We start from the raw sequence: 22,132 nt of genomic DNA, 5'->3' as shown, positions 1-22,132 counted from the left end.
CCCTGCTGCACTGGATCTGGTAAGGACCACTCATATTATCTCCGTGGAGCATTTGGATGTTAGCAAAACACATATTACTTGCCATGATCTGGAGATAATCCTTGCCCAAAAAGGCCTAACTTTACTATGCTACAGTAACACTTAGCATGTGTTTTCCTGCTTGAATGTACAGATTTCACATTTTAAATGCAGTTAACACATCCTAAATGTAATGTGTGACAAGGCCCTTAGAAAGCTAGGAAACAGGACAGGAGCCAGGAAAAAAAAAATGGAAGCAATCAGAAGCTGGGGAAGCACAGCATTACAAGTTGTTCCATAATGAGCTGTCAGAGTCCTTTAAAAATGCTGGTCTTATATTCTGAGGCCTGTCATTCTTCAGCCAACCAGGTACTCAGGCCTAGTTGGACCCAGTCAGGCAAGCCTTGAGCTTGAGCAAATCCTTACAGCTAAAATTGGCTAGTTTAGCTTCTGATAGTAGTCTGAACTATTCAAAGTTTTGAAAGTAAGAGGAGCTAGATAATTTGGGGGTGCTAGTATCACAGCATTGATAGTGCTATTTATTGAAATAGCACTGATTGTTTATATTAAGTTTGGACAAGTACTTGCCCTGGGTGAATATACAGGCTTTCCTCACCCCAGTAGCTGCGTATGAAAAAGAGTCCACTGAATATAAAAGCACCTCAAAATGACAAGTATTATTAAAAACATAACAAATTATGTAATGTTAAAGTTTGGCAGGAATTCCAGAGAAAGAGCATATGGGTTCTGTTGTTCAGATTTAAATTGTTGCTGGATCTTCTGAATGGCTGAATATCCTAACTATATTTGATAAAGGATAGACAGTATGTAGATGATGATGCTGTGTATTTTTAAGGTCCGATGAATGTTATCATGTCACTGTCAGGATACTTTTTTGTATTTCTGTGTTTATCCTACATGTTAAATTTTACTATAGATTAAACTGAGGATGAAAATTTTCCATAAAAACCAAGTTGGGGATATATCATTATGTGTTTCTCCAGTAAAGCTTGTAAAATTATGCTAATATATACAAGCTGAGTATCTGGCTCTGTATTTAACATAATTCTGAAAATGTCTGTAAATTGTAAACAGGTATACCATGGCATATGATCCAGCAACTGTATGTCAGATCGACTCATACAGTGGTAAAATCACTGTGAGGAAAGCAATTAATCAGCAGTCAACTTTTTTTACCAAGGGGGAATACAGAGCAGAAGTTCTGGCTATTACTACAGGTAAGAAAATGGAGGGGTGTTAGAATTTCATTTGGTTCAAGCAACTTCCCACTCCAGTATTTGAGTACTCATAATGTAGCATGCTAAACACGCTTTCTGAACAAAACATGTAAGATATAACTGTTATTCCATGGGGAAAAATGTGATTTTTTTTTTTTTACTTAAAATTTAAAATCCAAAGTATTTTGCCTGAAGAATAAAATATTTCTGCCCAAAATAGGAGGTGCATTTCATTCCTCCAGTCACCATTCTCTTTGGGTGGGATCCACAGCTGAACTAACTGTCCACAATATATTGCAGTCTTCCCCTCCTGAGAAGAAGAAGCTGTATATCTTCAAGTCAGCCACTGTTATGAAGCTGTGGTGGAAGCCATAGCTGGGGAGGGGGGTCCCAAATGATTGGGAAAAGAGACATAGGAAGCAAATAATGTTCCTAAAGCATTACAATTCTTATTATGAGTCAAAAAATTGAGATTTAAGTTGAAATATTTTAATGAAAATGGTAAATGTTTGGTGAGCAGATATTTTTCATGAAAAAATTTTATTCAGTTGAAAAACTAGCTTTTCCCCCTATCAGGGGTTAGTACTTGGACCTAGGGCTATCCAGGCCAGTGCTGACAATCAGCCAGTTGTTGGTATCAGCCCCAGACAGCCCTGGATCCAATTCCAAACCTGGGTCTGTCTAGGGATGGGGCCGACAGTCAGGTCCCAGGAAGCCTCCTAAGGCTTACCATTGTCTGGAACATATATAGAGCCTTGCCCTGTAGCCCTACAGCAAACCTGCAAGGTTCCAGCAAGCCAATGTCCTGCTGCCAGCAATTAGCAATTGTCAGCATCAGGAGCAAGGTAGACCCCCACCAGGTTCCAAACCAGGGTCTGCCCAGGTCTGGATGCTGACAATTAACTAATTGCCAGAATCAACAAGATGAAGCATGCTACATGTCAATTTATGGTGCCATATAAACCAGCCACAATAATGTTTCATATTTTTTGTTGAGTATCTTTGTGTCTGGTTTGCTATTCTCCCCCCATGTTTCTCTGTCCCCTTTGCCCTCTTGTCTTTTATACTTTAATTTTTTTCTCATTCTTACACTCTGCTTTCTGAATGTCCTTTTTGACAGCACAGATAAAGTGAAGTTGAGTTCATGGAAGTTTGTGTTCTCTATATATATTTTATTTAGTTAGCATATAAAGATGAATCTCTACCTTTCCTTTTTCCATTTTAAGGCACCACACATTCAGTGAATATGTGCCACTGTTACTATTTATGCAACAATTCAGAAGTTAATTATGCCATAACTGTAATGTGTGCCAGGGACCAGAGAATCAAAGGAAGGGGACCAAGTGTCATTCTCAAAGAATAGTTTGCCCCTACATCTAAATGTGTTTTTTTTCTTTATTTTTGAAGCTGCTTCTACAGGTGTGTTTTACTGGTATAGTATGCCATTATAGCTTCACTGGAAAAGGATTCCTAGCAGCCCCCTGGAAATAACTTTAATTGTAGAAGTAGTGCATATACACAGTTGTTTATGAGATCAGCCCCTTATAGTAAATATGGTGTGTGTGTATGCATGTATATGTATATGTGTGTGCATGTGTATACACACACGTGTGCGTGTGTATACATATTACCTGTAGGAAAGAAAGGACATCATAAACATTTATTTAGTTTTAAAATAAATGGTTTCATAATGAAGAGATAAAAGGTAAAAACAACATCTTCTTTGTACTGCCTCTAAAATGACAAACAACCCTACTTTTTCAAAATAGGCTGAAGCTTTCCAGATTTAGGTTGATTCTTGAATTATAGAATTTAGAAAAAGCATTGATTTTGCTGCATTTTAGACTTCAGCATAAATAATTAATAAAAATATGTATAGCTTGGCGCTGATATCCTAAATATTATAACAACCTAAATATTATAACAGAGATTCTTTATTGTTACAGGTTCTCCTGTAAGAACTGCCACTGGTACCATTGTGCTTAGAGTTCAAGATTTCAGTAGTGACTGTCCAACTCTTAATACTGAAGTGAGGGATATGTGTATGGACACACCATCAATCATTATCACAGCACAAGAGCAAGATGGTTCCCCATATACCTTTAGCATAGATGGTCAGCCTCACACAGTATGGAGTATCAGATCCATAAATGGTAAGGAAAGTTATTTTTTTATAATTAATTGTCACACAAATAAAAATTTTCCTTCATGCTAGGAGACAAGGGAAATACTTTATCTTTCCTTTTTTGTGATAACATTAAGTTATTAACTTATACCTACTTTGTCATTTACTACAAGTTCTGAATTCTTTCCTCAAATATTACTGATAAGCCAATAATTCTGCATTTTGCTTTTTACACTGAATTTTCACTTCTTAGGTATAGCACTTTGCACTTGTCTGTATTGACTTCCATCATGTTGATTTTTGGATCCGCTCTGCAATATATAAGATCATTATGAAGTTTGATACTGTCCTCCAAAGTACTGCAAACCTTCCCAGCTTATTGTCATCTCCAAATTTTATAAGTGTACTCTCTCTTCTGCTGCCCAAGTTGAAATGAAATTTAGAGTAGAATCAGCCTTGGGACAGACTCCTGTGGGTCACCACATGGAACATTTACCTGATTTGACAGAAAACCATTGGTAAGTATTATATGGCTAGGTATAGAAATTACACATAAACAGATATAAGTGATCAAAAATGAGTCTAAACACATAACAGAACAGAAGTTCAGTATATTTAGACTGGTTTAAAAATGGCAGAACCCAATCAAGATAGACCTGGATGGATGTAGTATGAGATTTAATTGGTTTGGTTAGATCAGTCTATCTAACTTCTGTCCCAGATTCCCTCCTGACTCAGGTTAGGTTGCAGTCTGCCATCACCCCAGGGTGCTTTGCAGGCCCCCCACTATCCCCCCCCCCCCCGCATGCAGGGTGGGTGGGTTAGCCTCAGCTTGTGCTCATCTGCTCTGGCCAAGTGCCAGGCCAGCCCTATCCTGGGCTGTCACAGACACAGCCATATAAGCCCCTGTCCATATCTCAGTGTCCTGCCTGTGCCTGTCAGCCAGGACATGCAACAGAGGTGCAGAGTGGAGGCCCCCAAACCCAGTCAAGACAGCTGGGAGGGGTGCATGATGGGGGCTTCCCCCCTCCCCTGCTGACTGAGCTACCCCCTGGGGAACGAAGTTGTGCTGGGTTGATCAATGAGCTGGGGGGAAGCTGGGTCTGGGGGCCCTGTTCCTGGGTCCCTCTACCTGGTTGGGTCTGGGGGGCCTAATTCTACTTCATAAAGAGGAAAGAGAAAGACCTGGTGCCTGTTTTCCTGCTAAGACAATCACCTCACACTGGGACACACATGAAGGGGTTGGCACGAAGGCAAGGGTCTCGCACACAGAGTATAAACTGAAGCAGGGCCTGCCCCTGTCCCTTAATCTTTCCCTTCCCTTCCCTATGGATTTCCCACAACCAGGAGCAGAGGAGTTGGGGCCCCTTCCCCCACACACCAAGCCGTGCCTGTGCCCGCTCCCACCCCTGTGCTGTATACTGCAAGAGGCAAGGCTCACATCTAGCTGCTGCTGAGGAAGATCAAAGGTGGGAGGGAAGTAAGAGGGGGCCCGATCCACACCCTGGCCATGGAGGGAGGAGGTATGGACTCCTTGCTGCCAGACAGGCTGCTGTCTTTTTGAGGAGGAGGATGCATGGTGCAGAGGTGGTGGCTACCTGATCTCCCAGGACTGGGGCCGCTTCCCTTCTCGCAGTGCATTGGCTGGTGAACTTGGGCCCCACGCAGCTGCCTCGTGCTGCTTGACTGGGGCAGCCCTGGGATGGTTGCAGAGCTGCAGGGCAGGTAGGTGCAGGCTGACCCAGGTGCAGCCAGAGCCAAGGCAACTCTGTTCTGCCAGCAGCATTGATGCAGCCTATGACCAGCCTGCAGCTAGCTCCTCCTAGAGAACCTGCCTCTGCTCCTTCTCCCGGCAACATCAAGCTTGTCCCAGCAGCTGGCCTAGCTGCTGCGGCACCCAGCATGTGAGCTGAAACAGGAGGATGCAGTCAGGCATCTTCAGCACCCGGTAACTCTGCGGATGTGTGCCGGCCATTTCCCCAGTGGCTGGAAGGGGGCTGGGGGAGAGATTCTGTGCTGGCTCCCCCTCTCCCTGCAACTGACAGCCAGGGGTTCGCAGGGGTGTGCCAGGCATCCAACCAGGGGTGACCTGCCAATTGGCTGCATTTAGCTGCCCTTGCACAGTCTCTGGCACGCTGGGAGGCATGTGAGATCACCCCCAGCCTGCTCACCTTGGCCAGTATAGGCATCTGCATTTCCCCCTCCCCCACTCCCAAAGGGAGCACATCTGTTTTGGTCACTCCTGATCCATTCTATGCAGTAGAGAGAAACCCAAGAAGTTTTGATTGATTTTGCCTTTGACTTTGTTGAATATCTGTACCTAGTCTATGAGTACTTTTATTTTTAACCAGTTATACACCTCTTCCCTCTCCCAATGGCTATTTCAGCAGATCATATTTTTCTAGTTTGTTTACAAAAATCTCATATGTGCGTTTCAGTGTTCAAGATCAGAAACATTTGTTGTTTCCTCCTTATCCATTAGACTTAACTAATCTTTTTGACAAGTTCATATTGGCTCTCTCTAATCACTGTATTTTTCAATATGTAATTATAACAGATTGATTAAATATTTGTTTTAGTGTCTTGTTAGGAACTGAAGTCAGACTAACTAGTCTATTACTCCCGCAGTCCTCCTTTCTCTCTCTTTTTTTCAGATAGTTTTCGGTTTGTCAGGCCCTGTTGACTTAATGCAACTGTGCTATCTAAATGTTCTTTAACTTTATTCTTTCCCTATTCCATTCTGTGTTCCTTGTCACAATATACTTCTTGGGAAGAGCAAAGAAGGTATTGAATTCTTCAGCCTTTTCTCCATCATTACCTCACTTTAGGGATGGAACACTTTCTTTTATCTTACTTTTTCTTGTTTCAGATGTATTTATAAAACTTTATAAAAACTTTTTCATGTTGCTTTTTAGGTCCTTTTTTAGCTGAAATTGATTGTGCCTATTATCCATTTTGCTTTTATTCATCAATATTTGTGCTATGTGTGTAGTCATGGATGTGTTTTTTGGTTTTTCAACTTTTTGATTTGAGGCTACTAAAGTGTGCCTGGTAATGGTAACTTACTGTTTTTTTCCTAGCTTTTATTTGCATCACATACTTTGCTATTCTGCTTCAGTATAGTTTTTTTTCTGCAACTGCTAGCTCTCCTTATGCTTTAGGTAATGTTCTTAAGGCCCTACCTACCAATTCTCAAATTTGTTGAAGGTTGTTTTTTTTAATCTATTATTTCTTTCTGCTTCTCTCTTTCATGCCTGTTCTTAGAATAATGACTCGTCATTTAAAGATCACTTTCACCCAAATGATTTTCTACCTTTCAAGTTCCGACCAACTTTCCCTCATTAGTTAGAAAGAAATCTAAACTAGTTCCATAGGAATGTCCTTCATTTTTTTAAACAAAAAATTGTTACCAATGTGTTCCAAAGCCCTGATGGACTTTTTAAGTTGCTATGTTGCCTTACTGCTTTTCCAATGGGTTCTCTATAATTAGAGTGTCCCATTTAAATCAAGCTCTAACCTTTGGTTGCTTCTGCTAGTTGCTCAGAAAGCTGCATCTACCTCCTCCCCCTGATTAGATGTTTTGAAGTTAAACCCCTACCATGACATCACTACTGTTCTATCTCGCTTTTTAACAACCTCCAGAGACATTTCACAAGGCTTCCTCTCACCTCTTCCTGAACTTCAAAGCAAGTGTGTATTCTTGATACATATTGCAACTCCTCTTTGTTTCTGCTGCCTCCTCTCCCTAAACAGACTATGCCCTTATGTAAAAATCTTCTAGTACTGCAATTTATCCCACCAAGTGTCTGTAATGCTGATTAAGTCATGAATGTCTAAGTCTTCCTGTTTACTCAGAATACTCCTGACATTTGTGCGTAGAAAATCAAACTTTCAATGGATCATCTCATTATTTTCTCTCTTGCAACTCCTATGGTCTTATTTAATTTTCTCTACTCTGCCCCCAGATTTCAGTACTTTGACTACCCCACTATTTCCCTTTTATATACCACAAACCAAGAAGTTGTTGAACTTCTTTAACTCAGATTTTCCTAAAATAAGTCACCTTTGGCCTAAGAACATGAAAGTTCAACCTAAAAAAAATGGTTGTGACTAAAGAATGACTGTAAGGAGGAGTGTAGCAGGCAGGTGCCTTCTTGTTCTTTAGTATAGTATTTTGTACTGTGAACACTGTAATAATGAATAGTCACAGAAGCTCTAGAACAGAGTGATTCTAAAGCAGAATCCTAAATCTATTAACATTTATTTTATTCTTTTTTCCAGATTGTTCTGCACAGCTGGTGGCTCAGAATATAGAATATGCTGTTTATAAAATCCCTGTCTATGTGACAGATAGGAGAGGTAGAAGATGTGTACAACCACATCTAATACCCGTCAGAGCCTGTCGCTGTGATAGCAGCAGAAGATGTACAGAGAGTGCTACCAGAGTAATTATTATTAAAGGCAGTGGAACTGGCACTGGCGGCGGCAGTGGTGGCAGCGGCGGCACTGGTGGCGGCGGCGGCGGCGGCGGCGGCGGCACTGGTGACGGCGACGGCGGCGGCAGCATTGGCAGCGGCGGCGACGACACCAGTACCACCAGTGATGGCATGATGACAACCGATTGGTATGATGTTAGTGTGAGCATTACTGATGAAGATACCTCTATCGGCGGTTTTGGTGGCTTTCAACCTGGAGCAAGACTAGGTGGACCTACTACACTTAGTGCTGCTGCTGTTGGCCTGATGTTTCTTGGTGGCTTAATACTTGTATGTAAGTATTCAGTTAAGTGCCCTATTTAATTAAATTCCTATACCAAAGTTCTGTTTAATCCATTTAAAATAATTTGCCCTTTTTTGTTGAATTATAGAAGCACAGTGTCACTGTGGTGAAGAAAGATGCATCTTCTGAATAATAGAAATTTTATATCTAGGACATGCAAAAGCAATGATTCCTTTCCTTATCTTTAGCTATTCCCTCAAGTATTACCAAAAGGGTAATATGCAGCTCCCATTCAAGCTATTGGAAACTGAAGCAGAATCAGAAAGTTTTTGGAACGTTTAAGTGACAGTAGAAGCTGGGCAACAGTAGGCTTTACTAGTCACATCTAGATTGGTTCATTATGCACCTCCAGGTGGGTAGCTCAGTGTATAAAAAATTTGTATCTGGCACCAGGAGGGAATCCTAAATTGGACTCTGTATGCAGTAAACTAAGATGCCTATGAAGAAAGATACAAATAGACGGAGATACAAAGACATCTTGGGTATAGGAAGAGGCAAGCACATCCAAGAGTGATTCAGAAAGCCTGGAAGCTCCTAGAGCCAGCCAACCATGAATTATAAGCACAGGAATATGTCTGATCTTTCACTGCTCTCTGGAACTTAGGGCTGAGTGTAGATGAAATAGGGGGGTGTGTGCACGACACTTTAAAGCAGGCTAAATGCTTTTGCACCGCTTTAATGGTGTCAGTGTTTGCACACCTCGTTGGCGTATTAAGCATTAATTCCAGCCACTGTAGGAAATTTGGTGGTATAATATGCCTTAAATGATTTGGGGTGCGGCTGCCCCTACAGCCGCAGAGCAAGCACCAGGCTCCACGTCAATTTAGGGTTCCTGTTTTGTGTACACATGCCCTAGGAACCTAAGTCAAGCTGTTCATTAGGCAGCTCTATTCACTCAAGATCTAGAATACCTTGTCCATCTAGGCTTAGCAAATTTGCGGGTAACACCACATTGGGTGGAGTGGCAGATTCTCTATAGGATAGGCCTAGGATCCAAAATGACTGGAAAAAATGGTCTTCATTCAACTAGATGACAGCGTGTACATCTATGCATGTGCTTGACTGAAGTCAACTAATTAGGTCCTCAGTAAAGAATCACCCTCTACACATGTGCACCTATTAGGTTATAGTAAACGAATTAACTACACTGTAGAATAGCATTATCGGGGACAAATATTGTCCCACAGTGGAGTTTAGTGAGCTGCAATGCATGTATAGACAGTGACCAGGGCTGGCTGGGGCATGAGGGTGCTACAGTGTGGGGGCTGCCTGCCAGCTAGCCCCATACTGTTGCACCATTTTGCCCCAGCCAGCCTCTCTGCAGCACATTGAGCTGGGACAAAGCAGCTCTGGGCTCACAGGTTGATTCCCCAAACCTTCTGCCAGCTGGGGCTGCTCCACTCCAGCTCAGCATGCTGTGGTCCCAAGTGCATGTGTAAACACTGTGCTCAGGACCAATACATTCTGGAAAAAACTGCACCAGAGTTCATTTAGGATTTTAGGTGCATTAGTAGCAAGTGTAGATGCACCCAGTGACACCAGTCCTATACTTGGAATAATTGCTTGAACAAATATATACTGTGAACAGCTGGCTGGGCTGCAGTGCTACAGTGAAGGACTTTGTGTTTATAGTGGATCAGAAGCTGAATATAAGCCAACAGTTTGTTCTTGTTGCAAAAAAAGCCAAGGACATCCTGAGTTATATTAACAGGAGTGTCATTTACAAATCAAGGGAAATGATTCTGCTGCTTTATTAGGCACTGATGAAGCCTTACCTGGAGTACTGTATTCAGTTTTGGGCCCCACACTTCAAAAAAGAATGTGAACAAATTGGGAAGAAACCAAGGAAGAGTGAAAAAAATTATTAGGGGCCTGAGAGGCAAGCTAAAAGAACTAGGATTATTTAGTCTGGGGAAGAGAAGACTGATGGGGGATTCAATAACACATATATTTTTGAAGGGTAATTATAGGGAAATGATTCTATCTTGAGCAGGGTGCTGAACTGGATGACCTCACAAGGTCCCTTCCAGTTCTACTTTCCTATGATTCTGTGATCTTCTGATGGTGGACTCCTTGCTGATTGGTTGTGATGACTAGACTTTTTGCCTAGTCTATAGAGTACTGACTCAGGGTCTTGGGAGATTTGTATTATAATACCCCTCCACACAAGTCTAAGGGAATTCAAATCCACATCTTCCACATCTTCCAAGAGTATGGCCTAAACACAATAATATAAAATAGAGTAAAGGAAAGAGAAGTCTCTATCCCTTCTTTTGAAGAATCTGGCATACTCTGCAGCTGAAAATGCAACAGTCCTGGAGCCAGAAACAGAGAACATAACTATGTAGCCCAGTGATTAGGGCATTCAACCAGAAATACATATCTAATCACTCATTAGACTTGTTTTAATATGAAGGGATTGTGTGTGTGTGTGATCTTTATGAAGATTTCTTTGGAGCCTGTTCCAACGTCCACTGCAGTCAATGGGAATGTTTCCACTGAATTCTGTGGTATCTAAGTCAGGTCTGTGGTACAGTATCTGAAATATCTTTTGTTCTGCAGACTTCAGTAAAATCAATTTCTTTTTGCTTAGTCTTTTACAATGCTTTCAAAGGAAAATGTATAAGTATAAATAGGGCTGTATCAAGTTTGCAGCGGAAGTGGTGCGTTCTGTGGCTCCTTTAATCTTGCAGGTTCCCCCATGTGCCCTTCCCCCCTTTCCCCCCCTCCCCCATCACTGATTAGTGGAGGGGTCCTGGTTGCAGTTTGTTCCCAATTGGCAGGGAAGCAAAAACCACGGTTTTAAACATGGCACATTTTTTGCCTCCCCGCTGGTCAGCAGCAAGCAGCAGGGCTTGACCTGACTCTAGTCCAGATTCATGCCAGTGTAAGGGAGAGCAGAATTTCACTTGGTGGGTATACCAGTGTATACACATTTTCAAAAGTGATAATCAATATTGAGTGCTCTAGCTTTAGTGTGTTCAATTTGCAATCTTTTCAAAGGGATCAGGTTTTCAGATAATGCTGAGCAACTGCCGTTTGGAAAAACGAGATTTAGATGTAGACATAAGTATTCAGAGATGGAATTCCAGGGGTGTTTTCTAATGTGTGACTTTCTTTGTCAGTGATTCCAATTTTGATGTCAATGTGTGATTGCTGTGGTTGTGGACCAGGACCTACAAGTGGAGCTGGGATTGGATTTGAGCCCGTACCTGAATACACAGAAGGGGCAATTCATTCATGGGGAATAGAAGGAGCACAGCCAGAAGACAGGGTCAGTTCAATCTTTGTAAAGAGCCAAATGTTATTTGCACATAAAATTAAGCCTGTTGTACAGTATAGATTTGGTGGTGGTGGTGATGACAGTGATTTTTATGGTGCATTATTGTCAAAATAAAGGTGCCTGATATAACTAACCATTACTCAGACAAGTAGATCCATTGACTTCCTGGACTGAAGATCAGGCCCAGGTTTTGTAAAGGATTACATTTCCTTTTAACATGTATCATGAACTATAAAATGAGTAAGGTGAAAAGAAAACAAAATATGGAAAATCACCCAAAATATTGATCTTTATATGACTAAACTATTACACAACTAAACAAGCTAAACTATTGTTTTCTAGGATGTTTCAAATATTCTCCTACCAGCAAGTACTGCCCCTCCAGGTGACTTTGCTGACCCTTCTGGTAAGCAGATGCTAACCTTCTTTAGATTTTATAACATAAGTGGCCACGTTTTAGCAAATAACGCCTCTCCGCTATGAAGAAACCATATCTGATTGGACTGTGTGAAGCTTCGGTCCCTGATTCGGCGGAGATTTGGCCCAATTTGGTGGCCGAATCTCCAAATCCAAATCATATCAGAGGACCTTTTAATCTCTCCAAATGGAACTGGAACCCTCCGAATTGATTCGGAGAGATTCAGAAAGATTTGGAGATTCGGACATAGAGACAGCTTTAAATGTTTTTTTCTGTGTGCCTCTAGGCTCACAAGTGCTGCAATGCTGGGGTGCATGGAGTGTCTCACAGAAGTGCAGGGGACTGCCCAGCATGCTTGGCAGCAGACCTGGAAGTGGACTGGGAGTACTTCCAGAAGTACCTCTGGTCCATTTCCAGGTCTGCCGGGGAGCGCACAGGGCCCCTGCCCACCCCCCACCCTCCTGGCTCAGTGACTGGTGCCTCCTGGGTCTGGGGCGCGCACCTGAAGTCCCCCTGTACCTGATCGCTGAGCCAGGGAGGTGTGGGAAGGGGAAGGGGGGCCCAGCATGCTCCCTGGCGAACCCAGAAGTGGACTGGAAGTACTTTCGGTCCACTTCCAGGTTTGTTGCCGAGCACATGGAGGCCCCCCCCCCCCCCCGCACTCCTGTGGAATGCTCCATGCGCCCCAGTATTGCAGCATTCACAAGCTGTGCTGGTACCTCAAGGTATGTAAAAAAACTTTTAAAGCTGTGTCTGCGTCCAAATCACTGATTCGCTGAATCAGCATCGAATCTTCAGATTTGGATTCGGCCGAATTGAATCAAGGACGGTAATCCAAATCATTTAATCGAATTGCTGTCCCTGATTCAGGCTGAATCTGAATCTGAATCAAATAGGGCTTGCTTTGCACACCCCTAATATCTGATTCAAAATATTTCCCTTTCCATCAGCAATACTATAAATTATATGCTTAATATTTCTTATTTTCCCTGTGAAAGCCGCTCTGCTTTTATCACTAGCATATGCAAAAGGGATTACAAGAGCACCCTTCTTGGCAAAGTATTTAAAGTTCTTTCTGCTCTTAACATCCAAGAGACACAAAGACCAATTTTTAGTGAAACTATCAGTATACATTTATGTATTTATATCCTCATGCAAGTCCCTAATTTGTGCATGTACCTGAAAACATAGGCATTTTTCAGTCATATGCAAATCAAGTATTTGCTCAAGCACATCCCATAGTGTGCGTGCAAATACATGCCCAAAGCTGTACAGAAAATTAGTTATTAGAGTGTGCATGTGTTTTGGTATATATTTATTTGGATTCCAATGCTTAGCATGATAGCACCAGTGTCTGTATGCTTAACATCCATGCAGACTACCATTAGTTGATCGCTTAGTTTTTACAGAATGCTTCTAGAAATCAAATGGTAAATTAATCAGAAGAGCTAATTAACTGACTCCCTTCCCCCTCCACCCCAGATGTATATTGGGATAACATAGTTTTCTGCTTTCAGATATTTATACAAATGCATACGGAGGAGGAGTAACAGCAGGTTCAGGGTTTGAAGAAACTACAGGGCTTGGAACTGGCCATCTAACTACAGATTATGGAACAGCTAAAGGATATGCAACAGCTGGTGCAATTTCTGGAACAATGGAAAGAAAAGGGGGCTTTGGAGGGACAGTAAAAGAGTACAGAGAAGGAGGAATGAATATGACTTTCTTAGAAAATTACTTCTCTGAGGTAATTCATCTGCCTTTTTTTCTAATAGACACACAAATATATCAAAATCTGATGGCAGTCATATGGCTGTAAATCAAAAATCCAAAGCTAAAGGAGTTAATTGTACTAAACTGGTAGAAGCAAGAAGACACTGAAGCTAAAACAGACTTCATACTGAGAATAACAATATATAAATCTTTTTTACATATAGTATAAAAATTCTGAATACTCAATAGCATTTGTTTTGCATTAAAGTTACCTAGTGGTAGAATACACTGAATATTTTTCATTAATAGTCAAAATGAATATTAATATAATTATTCATTGTATTGGTTAGGACAAGAGCTCCACAAATAATTCATTTTCTATAGGTTACCATTTCACTGTGTGAAACTGCCTGTTAAAGGTGTGAAAATTTGGAATATACACTATTCCAAATTGTTCCTAAAATTATATTCTTAACAATAATTGCTCTCAATCACTAATACTGAGTAGATCCTTCATGAATAATTTATATTATTATTGCACACTATCTTGCGTTTTATAATTGTATCCATATTATGAATGGATGAACAAGGTTAATTAATTAACAAACTAACTAAATGTGAATTGAAAGTAATATATCCAGTTGTAAAATGCAGTTTGCATAGTAACATGGAAGTTATTAGATTAATTAACTAGATCACTTGAATATCAAATGTTATAACAAAATATGTTTTCAAACATTCTCTGATAAATATTTGAACTAAAAATGCCTTCTTCACAAGTACTCACCTTAGCCAAAGCTGGAAGTGCTAAGAATTTACAGAAAGCATGTATAAAAGGGTTGAAAACATTTGAGTAGAGATTAGTTTCAATATTAATACAAATAATGGCCACCACATTTTTACTACGTTTATTCAGTGTTGCTTTGAATCTCCTGTATTGATGGCCACACTAGGTAGGAGTACATGCATATATGTCAGCAAATATACAGCTGGTAAATGGACAAACAGAATGAAAACCAACTCTCTCAATTCTGACTTCACTGAAATAGCACAAACACTTATCTTATCAGCACTGCTGAAACAGGTCAGTGGATGATGGAAAATGGAGCATGGTCAAGGGTTTAGGAGCATACATGTTAAGAGATGAATCACAATAACTCCCTCTAATTATGCTTCAGAATAGATCATTTTCTTTTTTGCTACTAAGACATTAAATCCCTCTTAAAATACATCAGAAGAAAGATTGATACTTTATTTTCCTGACTCTGAAAAAAAAGAATGCTCAGTTCTTTTTTTGTCTTTTTCTCCAACTTCAGAAAGCATTTGCCTATGCAGATGAAGATGAAGGTCGACCAGCAAATGATTGTCTCCTAATATATGATCATGAAGGAATAGGAAGTCCTGTTGGTTCCATTGGCTGTTGCAGTTTTATTGGTGAAGATATGGATGACACCTATTTGGATAGGTTAGGACCAAAATTTAAGACTCTGGCAGAAATCTGTTTGGGCAGAGAAATAGAGCCTATTCCGGTTCTTAATGCTACCTTTCCAAGTCCTGAAGGTGATCTAAATCTGCCACCACCTGGAACCACTATCATTGTTAATGGATCTGTACCAATGCCTCCCACAGCTGGCAGTACAACAGTTGTTACTGAAAATACCTACACATCTGCATCTGCTATGCAGCCTGCAAGACCTATACCTGATCCTTTGCTCCATGGTAATGTAAGAGTGACTGAGACTTATACATCTGGCCCACCTACATATAGTGTTGATCCTCTTCTTACACCAAATGTTGTGGTAACAGAAAGGGTGGTTGGTCCTGCCTCAGATTTGCGTGGCATACTAGATATCCCCAATATAACAGATGGGTCAAATGTTGTTGTTACAGAAAGAGTAATCACACCCAATTCCAGGGTTCCCGCTTCTTTGAGTATCCCTGATCTGGTAGATGGATCAAATGTAGTGGTGACAGAAAGGGTAATTAGACCAGCTTCAGGTGTACAAAGCAGTTTAAGTATTCCCTCCGAGTTATCAAATGCCCATAATGTAGTTGTTACAGAGAGAGTAGTTTCCGGTCCTGGCATGACCAGCATGGGTGGCGTGAGTGGTATTAGTCAAATGTTGGGCTCCGACGCCCATTTTACTCAGACCCTTGGATCAGCTTCCCCTGGAACAGCTCGAAGAAGGGTGGCAAACTACAGAACAGTACAGTATTCTAATCAATAAGACTTCTATTAGTATTTTCATTTTCCTGCAGATATCATTGATTTGCATTCAAGTTTTTAAATTCTCACCAACAAAGTATATTTTTCATTATTTATAACTAGCATATAGTACTAAAATGTATGTGATTCTTGTCTAAGTAACGATCTCATAAGGTTGCCCAGTTTCTAAGTGAAACAGAAATACTGGGCATGTCTACACAAGATGCTGATTGCGCAGTAACTGAAAAATACTGTGTAGTAGTGTGTCAGAGCACGGACAGTGCTATAACACTAGACTGCTGCACAGTAGTGTCACCTAGAAGACATTCACTGGTGCTACTGCAGAGTAACTTCAGTCACTGCGCATTTATTTAGTACTTGCTAATACAAGCACTAAATAAATGAGCAGTAATGTCTGTGTAGTAGTGTCTTTTGTAGATGCGCTCACTGTCAGTGGGGAAAGTTCAGGTAAAGCCCCTTTAAATATGTCCTCTTATTACCATAAATGTAATCCTAAAACCATTTAAATCGGTACAGACTAGGCCTCCTTCTCCATAATGTGGTCTTTCACATATTTTCAATGCTGAGAGACAGTGAGAGCATTTTTCATTCAAAATATCCCTTCTTGCCTCCCCTGGGATTAGTCAACTTGCTTTTTTGTTTGCCTGCTTTATGTGGTTGGCAAAATGAACGGGCAAAAAACCCCTAGGTCAGGTACAGATATTACACTTTTACTGGTATAAGTGATCAGAAATCAATCTATCCCCACAACAGAACAGAAGCTGAGCACTCACAGGCTGGTTTAAAAATGGCAGCACCCAGCCCTACCAAAGGGCAAATAAATGTATGTTCTGTTTGCTATCAATCTAAACTGCACTGCTTCCAGAAAACCGTGCAGTTTAGATCAATTCCACCTTGGGCTTTTTGAATGTCTGTACCTAGCCCTAGATTTTTGTGAAAGTATTTAGGAACAGTTTTGAATAGCTAGTGAACTGTCTGTTTCATTCAGTTCCTGAGGAATATACATACTAATATAACATATATGTGAAGTCAATCCAAAGCAATAATTTCAGATTCCATGTGCCTTTCAAGTAGTAGCTCAGCTAAAGTAAAACGTGATGAAATTTGGCCAGGGAGAAGGAGCTCTGTATCAATGAAAATGGTTCACTGTGGGCATGTCTACATGTTCATTAATGTGCAGTGGTTACTGCACATTTAGTTTAGTCCTTGTATAACCAAATTCTAAATAAATGTACAGTAATCAGAGTTACCGCACAGTAGCACTGGCAAATACCTTTTTAGTGACACTACTGCACAGTAGCCTGATAATGCTGCACAGTAGCATATTAGCACTGTCCGTGCTGTGACGCAGTATTGTACAGTGTCATAAAGCTACTGCACAGTTAGCATCTCATGTAGACGCACCCACTATGAGTACAATACTGCCATACATGAATTTAATATGGTACAAATACTAAGATCTTGTATCACTGTGATCTGTCATGCATATAGCAGATCTACATTTTCATTGGAATTAATGGCCCTTGATTGTTAAAAAAAACAAACGTGGCAATAGTGCAATGATGTTTCAGGAAATGGACACCACTATAATTGGTATTTGTCAACACAATATTTAAATCAGCACTTTCAAGAGCATCCCATTTACATTGCATGTTATATTACATAAGTTTTACAAAAATTAATCATTTCTTACAACTAACGCAATACAAACGTATAAAGCACAATAAATATTTGTTACATGCATATTAAGTTCTCAGTAAATGTCCAGGCTTCTTCAAAATTTCTAGTAACCTTACTGTCATGGTGAAGGGTTTGAGTGGAAATCCATTGTAACTGACCCATGTGAATTACTGAGAGTATGACACTATTAGACATCTCTGTTTCTTCATTAAACATACAACAGCATGTAGCTGAACTGCAGGCTGCAGTAACTCAGATTATTAGATTGTTTTTGTTTTGGTTTAGTTTGGTTTGTTTTGCAATATTTACTGACCATCAAGTTGTCTCTGTTTGGTATATTATAGTGTTATATTATGCCTTACTCATTTTTTGTACTAACAGAGCAAAAAGAAGTAATAATGTTTTAGCTTTACGTTCTGGTGATGCAGTTGCAGATGAATCAAAGTGCTGTAATGTTGATTCTGGAAGTCATTAATGAGGAGGAAAATAATTGTTAGCACACAGTACAGAGAATAGGTATTTCATATCTCAGTGTATTTTATTTTATATTGTAATTTGAAATCATTTTGAATATATTAAATGAAAAAATGACATGGAAGGCTTTATGGATTGTAAAGTATGAATTAAATCTGGCATATAGTTCTTATTTTTTTCCAAGGACTGCATCTCTACCAAAATATCTATTTGTTTTACAAGAAACAAAAAACAATGAAAATTTGCCTCAAATTTCAGACTGCATAAAAAAAGCAGGAGCACTTACATGCATTGATTATTGTTTCCGTGGAGAACCTATGAATTGCATGTAATCATCACGTGAAGCTAAATGAACAAAATACAGAAATCCAATAGGTATTTTCTTTTAATTTTGTACAATATGTATAGTAGCTATAGTGTACACAGCAATATTGACTGTAAATATAATAGAGTTATTCACAGGGATTTTTTTTTGGTCACTAGTTTAAAAATCTACTCTTTTCCCTCTTGCTGTGTCTCTTCAGCATGGTTTAATAGATTTGTATTTTTCCCACATGATTAAAAAGAGAGAAGGGAGGCTAGTCACATATCCAGATTCATTTTTCTCATTAGATCAGAATAAAACATTTCTCAATCCAATGTCATATACAGACATTTTATTATATGCTTAAAAACAACATGAAGAGCCTTCTGTATTATTTATAACCACAGACACCAGTGAACTCCAAAGTTATAACCAACTCAAGGTTGCCTCACATGTTACTTCATACAGTCTCAGACGTCTTAAAAAGATAGCTTTCATGCTACAAATAAGGACATGTAGAAGATGCATAGTAATTTATTACTCAATTCTGCTACCATTATTCAGGTTGGGTAGCACTTAGGTTTTATAGACTTCAATAGAAGCAGTATTATCAGTTTGTTTGCTTCAGTATGCGTATGGATTGTGGGACTGTTCTTTTAAGAATAAAAATAGGGGCTGATGCACAGATTTTTTTTACTGGGAATTGCAAGCTAAAATTCAGTGTAAAATTTTAAAATTCCTTTTTATATATTTCATTAACCACAAGAACTTTATTTTATATATAGATATATGTTATGTTATTATATAATATATATTGTATATTATATAATAACATAACGTAACATCTATCTATCTATCTACCTATCTATCTTTCTATCTATCTATCTATCATGGCTCTCTATGCCTTTAAAAGCTTATGTAATTTATCCAATCACCTTTACAAGACGACTTGAAAGTAAAAAAGGACTTTTTTGGAAAATATCCATGCTGTAATTTTTAAAATCAAAATGATATTTCCCATGATAGTCTTTGCTATTAGAATTAGATTTCAGAAGTGTCTATTGTGTTCTTTCTTTACACTCTTGATTAGGAACATTATGTGATGTATCAGGATTTGAACTAGCTATAGTCTCTTGCATATCTAAGAATAAAAATAGTAAAAAGTCAATATAGAAAAAATATTCTTAAAAAATCTAGAGCTTTGATTGTAGTAGTTCTCTTCATTAGTACTAACTTTTGCAACTCTTTCTAGATATTGGTAGTTTGCTGCTTAGTGCAATGTATGAGATGTTTTAATGATGTTTTGTAATCTTAATTTTTTGTTCATCAAAGAGGAATAACATTTTATCTTTCAAACTGCACTCCCAAAGCATTTCTGAATACTAATTTCTACTGCTGTGTAATTTTCCGGTTGGCTTTTTCCAGTTGTTTTACTGGTAAGAGATGGAAGTTATTACATTACAACAAGTTGTGAAACTAATTTTTATTTGAAGATGTAATGAATTATTTGGTTTATTAAAAATTCTGCATTCACCCTTTTCTACTTTTATCATGGCTGAAAAGTGGCATACAGCTTAATCCTCATTAAGAGATATATAGTTGAATTTTGCTTTCCTTCAGCTATTATTTAGAAGTCTGGTTTCTTCCTTCATTGTTTAAAAACATTGTTTAATTGCTCAATGTAAGAGTTCTTCAAGAAGGGTCAAAACTGATTGAATGTACATATTGATCTTGCTACAAGACCCTCATAAAGAGAACTCCTGCTGATGTGTGGTGGGCTTAAAGCATCAGATGCACTGATTTTATATTTGAGCCTGATCCTACAGTCTTGTACAGCATAAGCTAGAGTCTCGGTTGGTATAAATAGGGTAGCTTTATCAAACTAAATGCAGCTACCTCAGTCTACATCAGTTGAGGATTTGGCTTGATTACAAGCACAAGCACTACAAGCACTGTCTAATTTGGAACCATAGGAATTAACTCTTTGGCTCAATCCTGCTTCTGTTGAAAGAAGTAAAACTTTCACTACTAAAAGCAGTATGTGTTTTCCTGGTGTATCTTGTCATTCTTTCGTTTCATACTGTCTATGACATTCCCCTGCACAAACGCCACTTATGAAAAAGAGAATAAAGGCGAAAATATACTTAGTGATCATACACCTATGTAAATGTTTATAATTGTGATGCATTATCTTGTTACCATTGTTATGTAATATGTCATCAGAAGTTTTCTTTGAATAATAACTTGTAATTCAAGCTGCAGTTAATGTTTACCACAAAAAAAAAAAAGCAGCTAGAAAAATACTCAAAAGCTGTTTAACTTGCATTTGCATATAGCCTTATTTGGGATATTAATTATTCTTTAGCAGATTTACTTGCAAGTAAATTGATTTAGCTGCTTTTATTAAGTCTACTGTTTGGCTATTTTTGTACTTTCTCAAAAGTCCTAATAAAGTGCTATTAGATGATAACCATATTGATGTCATATTTTTTTCAGCTCTAAGTCATTCAAATACTGGGTGAGATAGACAGTGATATTAATCCCATTAACCCCAATTTTTCATTGAGTCCTTGTGAATGGACTCTGTACAGGTGTCTGGACAGACATCATTGCAGGGTTAAGGCATTCAGGAAGTAGAAGAGCCTGTGTTGCTGGAGTTGAACTCAGAAGACTTGGCTGTGCCAAGGCTTTCCTGTGGACCCTTGGCAGGTCATGTAACTTCTAGGAATTCTCAGTACCGCATTTGTAAATGAGGGAGGATAATTAACTGACTTCCTCTCAGAAGTGAATTCAGCAGTGTCTGTGAACAACTCAGTTACCCTCCTGCTGAGAGCTGTATAAGCAACTAGATAGACTTTCAACTGTATCCCTTGTAGGGGCTGATAATGCAGTCTGTGAAATGCTTCCTGTGGTATGTAAGGGCAAGTGCCTTAAGCAGGGTCCAAATTAAGGGGGCAGCATGGGGAGGAGGGGGAGCTGAGCCTCCCATAAGAGATGAGAGCCCCCCCCGTAAGATTAGAAAATCATAACCTGTGGGGGGTCTCTGAGTGGATTTGTTAATCTATGAACCAGTTTAACTTAGTTTTAAACCCCTCACAAGATCACCCCCCGCCCCGCAATAGTCAAAGTGTAATTTGAACCCTGGCCTTAAGCTTCCATAAAAGTTAACAGAAGTAAAGGGCTAGCAGTACATTTCCTGTAAAATCCATTTTGGAATAATTCTGTTATATTTAGTTCACTTTTGATATCCACAATATTCCAAACTAAGAGTCCAAAACTGAACTAGCCCCTGGACTATCTGTGTAGAGTTGAAAAACTGTCTCACATTGTTCAATGAATATTTTCAGTATGGTAGATCTAATGCAAAGTAAAAGATCCCATAGTGGTTGCATGATGCAAAACTAAAACTCTTGAAGATACAGTGATGCCAATAAATATTTTAATGTTTTGTCAATATTAATATTGATATGTGAATACATTTTTTATCGCACCTGTTTTCCTTAATTGATTTACATTCATAAATTTGTAATACACAAATAAGATTTTTTATAATCTGAACTATAAACAAAATAGTCCAGACCTGTAATCTTTACTCATGTAAAATTTCCAAGCCAATAATGAATCAATAGTATCAAAAAATATTTAAAAATATGTAACAAATAAATACATGTTGTGATCTGTTGTCACTGATACTTAATTCACAGGGAAAATATTAAAATATCTTGAGAAAGTATTACAAGTTATATAATTTATGCATATTTGGGGTAATCCAAATCCAGTGAAACTTTTTTCAAAAGTTTCAGTGAAGTTCAGGCCTTTGAAGAGTCAGCAAATCTCCATCTCAGAGGATTTCATGGAAAAATGCAATCGAAG

The 22,132-nt window shown here is 39.1% G+C and overlaps 1 protein-coding gene across 1 annotated transcript in view; it reads left to right on the top strand.

Moving 5' to 3' along the window:
- Positions 1-20,729, top strand: part of LOC102574332 (desmoglein-1-gamma) — a 43,168-nt gene extending 22,439 nt beyond the window's left edge. The window contains exons 10-16 of the mRNA XM_014606778.3: positions 1,114-1,256; positions 3,203-3,409; positions 7,663-8,151; positions 11,286-11,434; positions 11,786-11,849; positions 13,379-13,608; positions 14,891-20,729. Of these exons, the coding sequence (XP_014462264.2) occupies positions 1,114-1,256; positions 3,203-3,409; positions 7,663-8,151; positions 11,286-11,434; positions 11,786-11,849; positions 13,379-13,608; positions 14,891-15,802 (2,194 nt within the window). The 3' untranslated portion in view covers positions 15,803-20,729. The remainder of the gene's footprint in view (positions 1-1,113; positions 1,257-3,202; positions 3,410-7,662; positions 8,152-11,285; positions 11,435-11,785; positions 11,850-13,378; positions 13,609-14,890) is intronic.
- Positions 20,730-22,132: the final 1,403 nt, after the last annotated feature.

This window comes from Alligator mississippiensis, chromosome 3, assembly GCF_030867095.1.
Source record: "Alligator mississippiensis isolate rAllMis1 chromosome 3, rAllMis1, whole genome shotgun sequence".
NCBI classification, from domain to species: domain Eukaryota; kingdom Metazoa; phylum Chordata; order Crocodylia; family Alligatoridae; genus Alligator; species Alligator mississippiensis.
Note: the sequence above shows the minus strand (reverse complement) of the source record. Positions and strands in the feature narration are given on the sequence as shown.